The 13,391-nt window shown below is 45.3% G+C and overlaps 6 protein-coding genes across 6 annotated transcripts; 4 read left to right on the forward strand and 2 right to left on the reverse strand. All coding sequences in view use genetic code 12, as the record gives it.

The window, feature by feature from the left end:
- Window positions 1–644: 644 nt before the first annotated feature.
- Window positions 645–1,781, reverse strand: GLE2 (RNA export factor; the record flags this gene model as incomplete). Its single annotated transcript, XM_029032480.1, has 1 exon — window positions 645–1,781. The coding sequence occupies one exon, from the start codon at window positions 1,779–1,781 to the stop codon at window positions 645–647; it is 1,137 nt and encodes a 378-aa protein (XP_028892795.1).
- A 395-nt stretch (window positions 1,782–2,176) lies between these two features.
- On the forward strand, window positions 2,177–4,609 carry CJI96_0001124 (uncharacterized protein; the record flags this gene model as incomplete). The annotated part of the gene is made up of 1 exon (XM_029032481.2): window positions 2,177–4,609. The coding sequence occupies one exon, from the start codon at window positions 2,177–2,179 to the stop codon at window positions 4,607–4,609; it is 2,433 nt and encodes an 810-aa protein (XP_028892796.2).
- Window positions 4,610–4,721: 112 nt separating this feature from the next.
- On the forward strand, window positions 4,722–5,765 carry CJI96_0001125 (uncharacterized protein; the record flags this gene model as incomplete). Its single annotated transcript, XM_029032482.2, has 1 exon — window positions 4,722–5,765. The coding sequence occupies one exon, from the start codon at window positions 4,722–4,724 to the stop codon at window positions 5,763–5,765; it is 1,044 nt and encodes a 347-aa protein (XP_028892797.2).
- A 22-nt stretch (window positions 5,766–5,787) lies between these two features.
- Window positions 5,788–6,510, reverse strand: CJI96_0001126 (uncharacterized protein; the record flags this gene model as incomplete). Its single annotated transcript, XM_029032483.1, has 1 exon — window positions 5,788–6,510. The coding sequence occupies one exon, from the start codon at window positions 6,508–6,510 to the stop codon at window positions 5,788–5,790; it is 723 nt and encodes a 240-aa protein (XP_028892798.1).
- A 128-nt stretch (window positions 6,511–6,638) lies between these two features.
- KRE5 (Kre5p) lies at window positions 6,639–10,964 on the forward strand (the record flags this gene model as incomplete). The annotated part of the gene is made up of 1 exon (XM_029032484.2): window positions 6,639–10,964. One exon carries the CDS (start codon window positions 6,639–6,641, stop codon window positions 10,962–10,964), a length of 4,326 nt encoding a protein of 1,441 aa, XP_028892799.2.
- A 435-nt stretch (window positions 10,965–11,399) lies between these two features.
- On the forward strand, window positions 11,400–13,235 carry MET13 (methylenetetrahydrofolate reductase (NAD(P)H) MET13; the record flags this gene model as incomplete). Its single annotated transcript, XM_029032485.2, has 1 exon — window positions 11,400–13,235. One exon carries the CDS (start codon window positions 11,400–11,402, stop codon window positions 13,233–13,235), a length of 1,836 nt encoding a protein of 611 aa, XP_028892800.2.
- Window positions 13,236–13,391: the final 156 nt, after the last annotated feature.

Here is a 13,391-nt window from a genome sequence, read left to right on the forward strand (position 1 = left end):
AAAAGAAACCCTGGCGAACTTTTGGGGGTGGTGCCGCCGCGTGGGGGGATGCAAATTATATATACCTATGTATTATGGAGGAAGTGTTCGAAGACAGTTTGGAGGCAACGTGCACGGGCAGAATTCTGATGCTTTCGCCTCATAATTTTTTTTTTTTTTGTTTTGGTCGCTTTCTCTCTGATCGTGATAAATCTGGAAGTGTGTATGGCACCATCAGCCTTTCGCCAATTGTTGTGTTCTCTGCCGTCTCTGCCATGCGCGTTAAGTGAATGCTAGCAGGGTTCGCAACTCCACAGAGAGCAAAATTCTATATAATTATTATTCCAGAAACAATGTTCACATGGGGTTCAACGGAAGCAATGCCATTCCCAATTAGGCTGTTGTTGATACGGTACAAGCTTAAAGCTGTTTCCTTCATCTGCCTAAGCTGATTTCAAGTTTTCTTGATGTGTTTGAAATAGCATTTGCACCCAATACCACACAGGCAACCTCCACATCACCAGAGGGCTAGTTCATTGTCACCTCCCATTTGAGCACATATCTAGTCACCTTCTGATATCTCTTCCTCGGCTTAGCTCAGCTTCTCTAAGACCTTCCCTCTTCAGAGCCCTTTTGATGGGCGGAGACCCTTTTCAGCTGTATGCTCATCGCCTTTTCTTCTGCTTGATCTCGTCATCTTTTGTGGCATGTAGCTTGATCTCGTTGGGAAGGTCCGGACGGTTGTTCTGGTGTCCCTGTGACCAATCGTAACTCCTGGCGTAGGCAAAGATCGTACCGTTTCTGTTGAAGGCAGTGGCGGTGATGGGGGAGTCGACATTGGGGAAATTCTTCAACCTCTGTCTGGCGTCCTTATCCCAGAAACAGAAGGTTCCGTCCGACCCTGCCGTGGCAAACGTACCGTAGATCGGATGGAACGAGATCGAGTTCACAGGGTACACTTGCACCTCCTGGTTGCTGACGGTCCGTGCCGAGGTTGTGGCTGGCTGCCCATTGGGGAACTTCCTGTGGCATCTAAACGAAAACCCCGACTTCTGCTGCTCAGCTTCATCAATGTACTGAATGGCACATCTGCCTTCTATGGAGGCAATCGCATACCCGTTGCCTTGAGGGTAACAGGCCACACATCTGGTCTGGTACTTCAACGTCGACTGCAGCGACTTGGCGATCTGCTGGGGGTTGTTGAGGTCGATGGCAGCAACGTGTCTATCAGCACATCCGACAACCAAAAGCTTTTGAGCAGAGTCCATGCAGTAGACCCTTTCTGGCAAATTGATCGTGGAAATCGGCTGGGGAGACCTTGTGTCCCAGTATTTCAACGTTTTGTCCCACGATCCGCTCACCACCACCTCGGTGTTGGTAGGCCCACACTGAACAAACCTCACTGCTCTCACAGGAGCATCGTGAACACCAATCTGCTGGGCCTGCTGAGAAGCCAAGTCAAAGAGCTTCACCTGCTTATCCGCAGCACCACTGCAAACCTTTGTTCCATCTGAGGACCATCGAGCACTGAACACGGGGCCTTCATGCTCAAACAACGCCTTCCCCTGGTTCTGACCCGAGTTAGGATCAACCTCGTAGATTCTCACCTTGCTGTCCCAGCTGGCCACGGCGAGAAGCTCTTGCTGAGGAGAAAACGACAAATCACTTATACTGTCTTCGGGCCCATTGGCCACAAGCACGTCGTTGGCAAGTTCCTGACCAGTGGCAGCACTAGTGGAGTTGGCCAGATTCAAAGTCGACGCCGAATTGAGCGTCGACAGAGGGTTCAAACTGAATGACATAAATGTGGAATAGTAAAATGAGTAATTGGAAAGGTTACTCTTATATAATATGTGTAGGCAATGCCTGCTTTTGACGAGTAGATGATTTTTTACTCTTGTTTTTTTGTATGATGATACTCGCGCATTGCTCAAGTATATGGTTGCAAAAGACCATGTGTGGTGACTGAAAGATATCAAAGAGAATAACTGAAACAAATCAAACTTAACGTTCAAATGTTTGTCAGATCAGCCATCTCCGAAGCTACACCCCAAAATTCCGTAAATTTTCAATGAGCTACCTGGGCTGTTTATGTCTTCTCCTGCCCCCACCTGTATACTACTACCTGTACATTTCTCCAGATCGGACATTTTGCAACTACTCACTACTTCAACTATAGCCTATTCATTCCCATGCCATGGATAAAGTAGATGACATCATTCCCACTATCCGGTATCATGACCCCCTATATACGCCACGGACGGGAAGAGAAAAGTGGCCCCTCCAGGGTCACTATGAAAATAACACTTACATAGACTGGATGAAGGAGTCCAACAGAGAAAGTGGAAGTCAATTGTCTCTGAAAAAGTGGCTCACATTAATAGGCTTCTCGTTGTTGGTGGGATACGCCACAGTGATCATTGACTTGTTTTCAGTTTTCCTCAACGACCTCAGAAAAGGGCTATGCTTCTCCTCACTAGATACTTGGTCTTTACTCAATCCGTACCTGACTTGTCCAGCAGACCACTGGTACGACTGGCTGCAAATTATCTCTGGGTCTGGCAATATTGTTGTCAGCGGCATTTTGGGATTTCCCATATATTTATCGCTAGTGTTGGTGTTTTCAATGACTGCTGGCTACCTTACGATGAACAGGGCGCCCATGATCAAACAGTCGGGTATTCCTGAGTTGAAGCTAATTATTTCGGGTTTCAACTACTACTTGAAAAGCTATTTGGGTGCAAGAACACTTCTCTATAAGATTATTTGTTTGAGCTTGGTGGTGGGCTCAGGATTTTGGCTAGGCATCGAGGGCCCTTTGGTCCACATCTCTTGTTGCATCTTGTCCATTTGCTTCGATGCCATTTTGAGGGATCATGCCTCGGAAGGAATGCGTCGTGAGCTCCTAAGCGCTGCAACCGCTACAGGCATTGCTGTGGCGTTCAATTCTCCCATTGGTGGTGTCCTTTTCGTTGTGGAGCTTTTGCCTTCCTACTTTATGCCGACAAAAATTATGTGGAACTCGTTTGTTTCGGCTACAGTGGCACTTGTGGCTCTCAATGGTGTGAGGTCCTTCACTGACGGAGAAAACTTTCAAGAAGAGGACCTTTTTGAGGTTCTGTTTGGTAACTTCAGCTGGCTCTTCTTGGAGATCATCCCTTTCTTGCTTCTTGGTGTCTTAGGAGGAATCTTCGGCCACTTGTACACGAAGATGTACCTCAAATTCTCTGATCCTCATTTAAAGCAGAGACTTTGGAAACGCCTAGCGGTGCTCTGTCGCATTCAAGAGAAAAACGGCAGGTACGCTGAGTTGTTTTTGGTAGCCATAGCCACGGCTTTGCTTACATTCACTGTTCCGCTTACAAAAATGCCATTAGGAGCTTTTCTCAAGATTTTGTTCAAGGACTGTCCAAAGGATGATTCTTCTTTAGAATCAAATTCAGAAAACTTCATGTGTCAGCCATCAACGGTGATTACTCTTTTCAAATTAATCTACATCCTTCTTCAAGGGTTTTGCTTGTCGGCTTATGCGTACGGACTACTGCTTCCAGGAGGTATCTTGATGCCATCACTAGTGCTAGGTGGCACCGTGGGAAGATTTGTGGGAATCATCTCGCAAGCCATCCAAAAGGCTGTTGAGGGCGACTATTTAGCTACGTGCACTGCCAAGTCTTGTCTCGTGTCTCCATCTTCTCATGCAGTGGTTGGTGCAGCAGCCTTCATGTCAGGCATAACAAAATTGACCTTGTGTGTCGTTGTCATCATCTTCGAACTCACAGGTGCAATTTCATATGTCTTGCCCATTATGATTGCAGTGCTTACCTCAAAGTTTGTCAACGACCAGCTTTCTGTGGAGAACGTGTACGATGCATGGTTGAGCACTGAGTTCAACCATATTGGCGAGACCGGAGAGGTCAACAGTAACAAAGGGCATGGGCTTTGCTCGTTCGCCAATCTCTCCGCAACATTCAAGGCAAGACTTCCGGATGTTACGGTTAAAACTATAATGGTGCCATTGCCCAAGACAAGAAAGCTTTACATATGCCCCAATGAGCCGTACACGTTATCGTCACTTTATGCATTCCTTTCGGAAGACGCCCATGAAGGTTATCCTGTCATTTATAGTGACGACAAGCCCCTCAGCTTGGGTTATGTCACCAAAAAGCACGTATATCTTGAGATTGCCAGTGTCATAGGCAACACGCAACCAACATCTGCAGTTGTGTCGTTCCAGGCAAGTCTACCGCCACAAGTAAGAGCGGAACAAGAAGAGTATGAGCAGAATCTCTCTCACAGATATGCCAATGTGCATTTGGTGACACTCGAAGTGGAGAAACCGATCATAATCGTCAAGGACAATACGCCGCTCAAGCAAGTAATTGAAATCGTGGAAAGACTCCATATCAACCACCTTGTTCTCACTGAACACAAAGACAACAACAGAATGTGTGGATTCATTGACAGGTTCATTCTCTCACGTCTCGTGACGCTGCGCTTTTCAGAATTGCAACATGAGATGAGTATAGTGGAAAGCGTAGCCAGCGAATTTGAGATTGGCGACGGCGACGAAACCGTGGATGAGGACGCTAACTTCAGAAGACAGCGCGAGAGCATCGAGCTCCTCACATGATACGATTTAGACTTACTATAATTTTGGGTACTGGATACATAAGACTTTTCTATGTAGTAGCAGAAGTAGTAGTTGTAGTAGTATTGATGTGGGTGCGAAAAATATATCACCTATGGCCAAACCGCCCTTGGGAACGCTATGGATACAGCTGCTTCCGCTGAGATCTCCCGACTATATTATTGGAATTGATACTGCTTTCTTCAATGTCAACCACATATTCAAAGGAATCAAAGTCATTCCCCCGGGAATCCATCTTTTCCACTACCTAGAGGGAGAATCCATGAGAGCAGGCTGGTGGTTTGAAATCAAGGACGGTGACATTTTGAGTATTGACTGGGATTGTGAACAAGAAGAGTTTAGAGCAAAGAGTGTTGACTTGGAAAAGATTGCTCAGGAGTACCCTTTGTTGGTGCTGTATCCAGAGAACCACGAATCATGGCTAGCGCTCACTAAACATATAGAGAAGAGCGATGTGGTTGAGGTTGGTGGAGCTTTTCCAAGAACAATTACTACGGCCACGCCACTGAAGGAGGAAAATCAGGTGCTAGAGGCGACGTTGAAGGAGAAGAACCCGAAACAGACGTTTGATGATCAGTCAACGAAAGAACTCAATTTTTCTATAATCAATTTCAAGGAGACAGAAAGAGAATTACCGCACAGCGATGCGGAGGTCACGAGGAATGCGTTGGACCGTTCGTGGCAGCTACGGCAGCTTTTTCCTCTGGCGAGGCGGCTTCTTGCTGAGTTTCAGATGGCATTTGCGGTTTTCCTTGTGCTTGCGAATTTATGCTCTTGCACTCAGTGGACGCTGTTGCTACGGCTAGTGCTGGTGAGTGAAACATTTTTGAGGAAAAACAGCGACTTCGCTATCCATTATCTTGAGACGCTCTTGCATCAGCTCGAAAAGATCCCCGAGGAGTACGTGGGAACGAGTGAGCTTGGTGTTGTAGATACAAAGATGTTGGTCAATGCACTTGAGCAGCTAGGCTCGATCTTTCATGGAACCAGCAGGTGGCAGGCGATTGAAAAGGTTTGCCAGGCTCGTTTTGGCTTTCATCTAAAGAACCTTGTGGGTCTGTTTGACAAGGAAAACTTTGAAGTGTATAATATTGAAGATCACGACACAGACGATGAAGATGCCCCAGCGATCGTCTAATGCATACTGTGGCTAGTATATTTCACTCGGAAGCTGACTTTTTTCTTCGCCCTTTCCCTTTTCCTATACCCTCTTTCTTCCGCTGATTGAACTCTTCCTTCACTCTCCGGTCCACGAGTTCGCCCTGGAATACTTCCTTTCCCTGTTTGAGAAGTTCCACATACTGCTCTCTATAAACGTTCTTTTCGTTATAACTCAACTGAGCCCACATCTTCGAAATCTTCTTCAGATCGTTTGGCTCGCCCTTCTCTCGAAACTCAGAGCCCTTGATGCTTCTGAAGTAGTTCCATGCATGAGTAAAAGTTACTCTTTCATGTTTGGCCCTCGTGTCGGCTCCACCAGACTTTGGTCTTGACTGCGTATGCCCAAGGGACTGTTTAATATATAGCATTTGATTTGCTGCTTCCCTTTTTTGTTTTGCTGTTTGCACGGCCACTTTAGGCATCTTTTTGAGGTCCACAGTATCTGCCCACTCATCGATCTTCTCCTGAACTTTCTCGTATCTAGGATCCTCAAATGTCAAGGGTGCTTTGTCATCTTGGTCCTTGAGTTCAGGTAGCTTTTCAAGTACCTTATTCAACTCAGCCAGCGTCCAGCCATCAGAAACATGGGTCTTGGGTACAAGAAACCAACCATACTTGGTGATAGTAGCCTGGTAGTTGTCAGGCTTCAATTGCACATCAACAAGCGACTTCAGTGCCCATAGTCGCCTCAGAAGTGAAAACCATCTAGCGACTCTAAGCATGTTAACTATTTACAAGTGGGTGAGCAGGTATGTGGTAGTCAGATCTCTTGATGCTCTTCGCGCACTGATGTAGTAGTAGTAGCATACTTGGCGACGTTCACTCTAACTACACTACTATTGAACTGATGATGCTAGCACATATATGGTTGTGTATCCTAGTGGTTTCGGCAAGTTCTGTGCTGGTGAAGCTTCATGCTGATTGGCCAGAGGCACCTTTCGCCCTCCAGCTCATTGAAGCTGTGAGCTCTTACAACGAGTCGCTATATGCTCAAGCAGTGAGAGCGTTGTACCAAAGAGAGACTGAAGCAGACGATTGGGACGAGGACGATGAAGAAGGGTTTGAAGCTAATCAGGAAGATGAAGGTGAACAAGCAGCCCTCACAGACAAATCGTACTACGAGGCAGTGACCGGAAACTTACTGCCTGTCGCTAAGGGTATGGTCGATCTCAACTTGGTAAATAAGATCTATACGCCGAGAATTGTGGCTCATTACAAGCACTACGAGCGTGAAGTTGAGCCTTCATTGGGATCAATTGAAAAGCAATGTGCTAAGGATTCGTTTGGGAATGAAATTACTGATCCCCTGGCTTCTTGGGTGAAATATGGAAACAAAATTTACTGTTCTGATGCGGATTTGTACGCATTGCAGCTCTCAAAGGTATCTGAAAAGACGTTAGAATTCGATAGAGTCGTTGGAGAAGCTTCGAAGAAGCCATTGCTTGTTTTGTATGGGGCACCAGAGTCACCTAGATTTCAACTGATGTTCGAGACGTTGTATCAATTTTCCTCTTCGGATAAGCTTAGATTCACGTGGAGGTACGTGCCTCTGGAAGGTTACAAAGATCGTGCTAGTATTCCTGGCTATGGTGCAGTGATAACGCCTAAAGAAGCATTGAACGGAACAAAAAAAAATTCCAAGGTGAAGTATAATGGCGATCTCCTGAAGTTCCTTGCTGATGTTAAACAAGAAGGGAAGCCTTTGAGAGCTCTTGATAGTGACGAGTATCACGACTTATCTGTTAAGATCACTGCTTTGATTCTTGAGCAGCCAGGGTCGGCCAGATATGGGCTTCTTGAGGAGATCTTGAACAATTTTCCTCTTTACGCACCATACCTCAAGCTTATAAACAATCCAGTGAACTTCGAAACAGTGAAGTCCGTTGCTAGACTGAATGAGAAGAAAGGAGCCTCAGAAGACTCCGTGGGTCTTTATCTAAATGGTGCTTCAGTCCATAAGCTTGAGATGGACCTCCCCCACGTTGTGAAAAAATTGAAAACGGAGGTCGAACTTATCCACAAGATGAACATGCTAGGCTTTACTACCGAACAAAGCAAGTTGCTCTTCTCAAAGTATGCGCTTATGAGTGCTTTCAAGGAAGTGCAATATAGGAGTGGTGATCGTGAGAACAGATATGCTATCTATAAGCACGAATACGATGCCAGTGACCCTTCTTCGGGCGGGCTCGTCTACTTCAATAACATCGAGAAAGATGATCCTTATGATCTTTACGATATCAATAGAAAAGAAGCTTACTTGGGAAGAGAAGCCAGTATGCTTCAGTTTGGACAGGTCCCACCACTAAGAGAAAACGCCCACGAGTTGGCCTTTGCCATTCACTTTTCGAGTTCGATTCAGGTGAAAGTGTTCTTTACTTTTGCAAAGATCATACTTGACAGAAACCTTCCCCAACAGGTCGGTGTCATTCCGCTCGTCGAATCGGATGAGGATGAGAAAGTTGCTGAGAAATTCTATCATATCCTCAGTGTGAGTGATGCGAAAGAAGCTTTTGCATTATTATATCAATATTACGAAGCTGGTACGGAGGCAGAAAAGCAAGCCGTTCTAGACAAAGTCGAAGTCTCTGAAGAGTCCAAAGGAAAATTCAAAAACTATAAGAGAACTGTTCGGGAATTTTCTCTTGACGCACCTTCTGTCATAGTCAACGGGGTCATCCACGATATGAAATCGCCTTGGCAGACTGCCATGACTAAGCAGATGGGTAATGATGTTCGATTGTTGCAACAAAAAATTAGAAATGGCGATGACACTGGAAAACCCTTGAAAGCAGTTCTTTTTCAGGACTCCAAAGACACCAGAAACTCTCGCGTGTCACCAAAAGATCTTAGTAACATCAGGTATAAAGAGATTTCGAGTCATTTACTTGAGAACTCTTACTCTTTCAGAAAGATAAATAAACTTAATGATGCTCCAGGAACATTCTGGCTTATTGGAGATTTCAATTCCAAAATCATTTTGTCACAGTTCGCTAAGCTCCTAGAGGTCCTTGAGACCTATGAAGATAAGTCTTTGGAGATAAGGGTATTCAGTATTTCCGAGGATAATTCGTTGTTGATCAACTTCTTTAATAAGTACGGCAAGGCGCCCTTGACGGACCATTCTATTGAAAAACTCAGGGCCGAGACACTTAAAGCAAAAAGCAAATTTTACACGAAAATTCTGCCTAGTCAAGCAAGGCTTCTTGAGCAGCATCAGATTCAATTGCATCAGGCGGGAATGTTGTTCAACTCTAGATACTTCAAGTTGACGGAAGTCTTTGAACCAAAAGAGCTCATTGAGTTGATTGAATTTGAACAAAGGAGACGTCTCAGCATCTTTAAAGATTTGACTGACGCTTATCCTGACATTTTTAGGTGGAAAGGTATCATGCACTTCAAGAAAAGTGGATATGATGACTTTGCCTGGTTTGATTTGGTAAGCTCAGTTGTCGCGAGATCATTCTTCCTTGAAGACTCACAGTTTCAAGCTGACGTTGACCGCTTCGATTTCTCGTCTCTCGACTTTACCAACGCTCTTAACATTACAGATCAGAACCCTATGAAGTTTGTGGATGTTCTAGCGATCGTTAATCCCTTAACTGATGCGTCTCAGAAAATTGTGTCAATCATAAAGTCTTTAAAAGATTTGCTGTTTGTGAATGTGCAAATCTTGATGCAACCTCTAGAAGCTGTGCCTGAATCGAAAAGTGTTGATAGATTCTACTCCTCGGCATTTGAAACATCGCTTCCTAGATTCAATGATCAAGGAGCATTTATTGGCCTGTGTCACGCAGCTGCTTTTGATGCCCTTGTGAGCTCCACCAAATACTCATCTGAACTAGATACTCCTTCGAGATGGCTTTACGTCAAAGGTTCTATTGGTGATTTAGATCATGATGAGTTCGAGCCCGGTAGTGTACATGAGTTGAATTACACCTTGGACAGTTTGATTGTTGAAGGGTATGCTAAGGATGTTAAAACAGCTCAGTCCATCGCAACACTAACATTGGAGGTTACAAATGGCGAGGCTGTGTTTGATGCCATTGTGATGCATACACTAGGATACGTTCAGTTTCAACTTAAACCTGATGTGTGGAACCTAGAAATCCAGAAGGGCTCTAAAGGAAGACAAATCTACAATTTGCTTTCTGCCAGTGACAACAAATACGATGTTAATGACTTGCCGCTTGAACGCACGGAGTTGGCTGTTTTCTCATTACATGGCAACGTAATCCATCCAAGACTCCAAGAGAAATCAGAGAAGGAGATTGCTAGAGCCAAGAAGGAAGTTTCAGTCGGGAAGAATGCCGATGTCAATGTTTTCTCGCTTGCCAGTGGTAAGTTGTACGAGAGGTTCTTGTCTGCAATGATGGTATCCGTGAAGAAGCACACAAAGTCAACAGTCAAGTTCTGGCTTCTTCGCAATTTCTTGAGCGCCGAATTCGTTAACCGACTTCCCATACTCGCAGACAATTACGGGTTTGAGTACGAGTTCGTATCATACAAATGGCCCCTTTGGCTTCGCCAGCAAAAAGAAAAATTTCGCCAGGTATGGGGATACAAGATATTGTTCTTGGATGTTCTATTTCCAAATCAACTAGAGAAAGTCATATTCGTTGATGCAGATCAAATTGCTAGAGCAGATTTGCAAGAATTGGTTGACACCGATCTCAAAGGCAAGGTCTACGGGTTCCCGCCTATGTGTGATTCTAGAGAAGAGACTGAAGGCTACAGATTCTGGAAACAGGGGTACTGGAAGAATGTGTTGAAAAACGACTTGGTATACCACATAAGCGCTTTGTTTGTCGTTGACCTAAAGCAATTTAGGATGCACTATGCTGGAGACAGGCTCAGAACACACTACCAAAAGCTTTCAAGCGACAAAGACTCTCTCGCCAACCTAGACCAAGATTTGCCCAACAATATGCAAAGGCTGATTCCGATCCATACTTTACATCAGGACTGGCTCTGGTGTGAGACTTGGTGTTCTGACGAGACCAAGGATCGAGCCAAAATGATTGACTTGTGCAGCGATCCGTTCCGTAAAGAAGGCAAATTGGAGAGAGTACAGCGTCTGATTCCAGAGTGGGTCCACTATGACGCAGAAATACAACGATTGCAAAAAAATGGGCTCGAAAACGGTAGTACTGCAAACGTTCCTCACGACGAACTATAGGCAGGATCAGCATTATACTTGAACTAGCGGGGCCCGCTAGGTATGGTATTTTTTGCGGACGCGGCCAGAGGCCGATTCAGGAAAACACCGCCGCTCATGGTCTCCAGTCACGTGCGCTTGTGAATCACAGTTGCATATTGGCGCTGGGAAGAGATCTACCAAAAGAAGGTCAAGACAAAAGAATAATTCCATAAAAGACATCAATTTGAAGCCAAATGGACATCAAGTTCAGGCCAGAATTTTTTGGTAAAAATGTCTTCCGACCCGAGGTCATTCCTTGGAATGGTCGGTTCATGTGAGATTAAGTGAGTCTACCACGTTTCCTGCAGGACAAAGGGCCCTAATATAAGTGATCAAGGCCGGAGGTGAAAAAAAAAGAGAAGCTATCAATACTGAAGTTACTACTTCGCAAAACTATCTTCTCCAGAGTGTACAATGAAAATCTCGAAGAAGTTGGAACATGCACATTCGTGCTCCAACCCGCCCCCAGCAACATTCTCGTTCGAGTTCTTCGTACCCAAAACCTCCCAAGGTGTACAGAATCTTTACGACAGAATGGACAGAATGTACGAGTTGAACCCGATCTTCATTGACATTACGTGGAACGCTGGCGGGAGATCGTCGACGTTGACAAATGAAATGGTCTACACCGCCCAGTCCACGTTGGGCTTGGAAACTTGTATGCACTTGACTTGCACAAACATGAAGGTAGAATTGATCGATGAAGCGTTGAAAAAAGCACACGCCTCGGGCTGTCAGAACATTTTGGCATTGAGAGGCGATCCACCATTGGACGGCTCGGAATCCACCGGCGACTTCAAATATGCCAAGGACTTGATCCGCTACATTCGCAAGAACTACGGGGACCATTTCAACATCGGTATAGCAGCATACCCCGAGGGCCACCCGGAGGAGGAAGATGAAACCAAGTTGTTGAGTTACTTGAAGGAAAAGGTTGACGCTGGTGCTGATTTCATCATAACACAGATGTTCTACGACGTGGACAACTTCATTCTGTGGTGTCTGAAAATTAGAAAGATCGGTGTGGAGATCCCCATTATTCCAGGCATCATGCCAATCTCGACTTACTCGGCTTTCATAAGAAGAGCTAAGTGGTCTCAGATCAAGATTCCTCAGCACTTCTTGGATGCCTTGGACCCTATCAAGGAGGACGATTACGCTGTAAGAGAGAAAGGCACTGCTTTGGTTGGGGAAATGTGCCAGAAGCTCATTGACTCTGGCTACGTGAACCACTTGCACTTCTACACCATGAATCTTGAGAGATCTACAATCATGGTGTTGGAACACCTCAACTTGATTGAACACGTCAAGGACAACGCTGTCGTCGGTGACGAATTACCATGGAGGAAATCTTTGCACCCAATGCGTTCCAAGGAATCTATTCGTCCAATTTTCTGGCAGAACAGAAAGTACTCTTACATTTCTCGTACATCCGGATGGGACGAGTTTCCCAACGGCCGTTGGGGTGACTCCAGATCGCCAGCTTTTGGTGACATTGATCTTTCTGCCACAGAGTTATTGCGCCAGTCGCCAAAACGTGCCTACGAGCTCTGGGGATGTCCTCAATCTTTACAGGAGCTCTCTCAAATCATGATCTCTTACTTAAAAGGTGAGATCAAGTCATTGCCGTGGAGTGATGGTCCAATTGGGGATGATACGGAAGTTTTGAAGCCTGCTTTGATCGAGATGAACACGAATGGTATCTTTACATTAAACTCTCAGCCTGCGTTGAGCGCTGTTAAATCAAACCACGAGGTCTTCGGCTGGGGTCCCAAGAACGGGTTCGTCTATCAGAAGCAATACTTGGAGTTTTTCATCCACAAGGACTTGGTTCACACTTTGTTGAACAGAGTGGAAGCTCACAACGCGAAAGATGCTCACTCTGTGATCACGTACTATGCCGTCGACAAGCTGGGTAGTTTGTTGACAAATGCCCACGATGATGACATCAACGCTGTCACATGGGGTGTGTTCCCCGGCGAGGAGATCTTGCAGCCTACGATTGTTGAGAAGATCTCCTTTTTGGCCTGGAAGGACGAAGTGTACCGCTTGCTTGACGAGTGGGTAAAAATCTTTCACACCAAGACCATCACAGAGCTCGTGGAGGAAGATAAAATCAACGCTTTCTCCAGGTTATTAACCAGTTTTGGTGATAACTTTGTCTTGTGCAACTTTGTCAACAATGACTTCACCAGTGGCAACAACATCATCTTCGACCTATTTGACGGTCTTCAGGTGAGTTCGCTTTAGGCATCAGCTCGATACTACTCCATCGTTCAATTCTTCAACACATAAACATTTGCTCGGATATTGGCCCTGCTTTCAACAACACCAAGGGCCCGGTTTTCATCTAATTCAACTTGGTGATAAAACCTCTGTCAACTGTCACACACTATCTTGATGGAG

This window comes from Candidozyma auris, chromosome 1 (genome assembly GCF_003013715.1).
Source record: "Candidozyma auris chromosome 1, complete sequence".
In the NCBI taxonomy this organism is placed as follows: domain Eukaryota; kingdom Fungi; phylum Ascomycota; class Pichiomycetes; order Serinales; family Metschnikowiaceae; genus Candidozyma; species Candidozyma auris.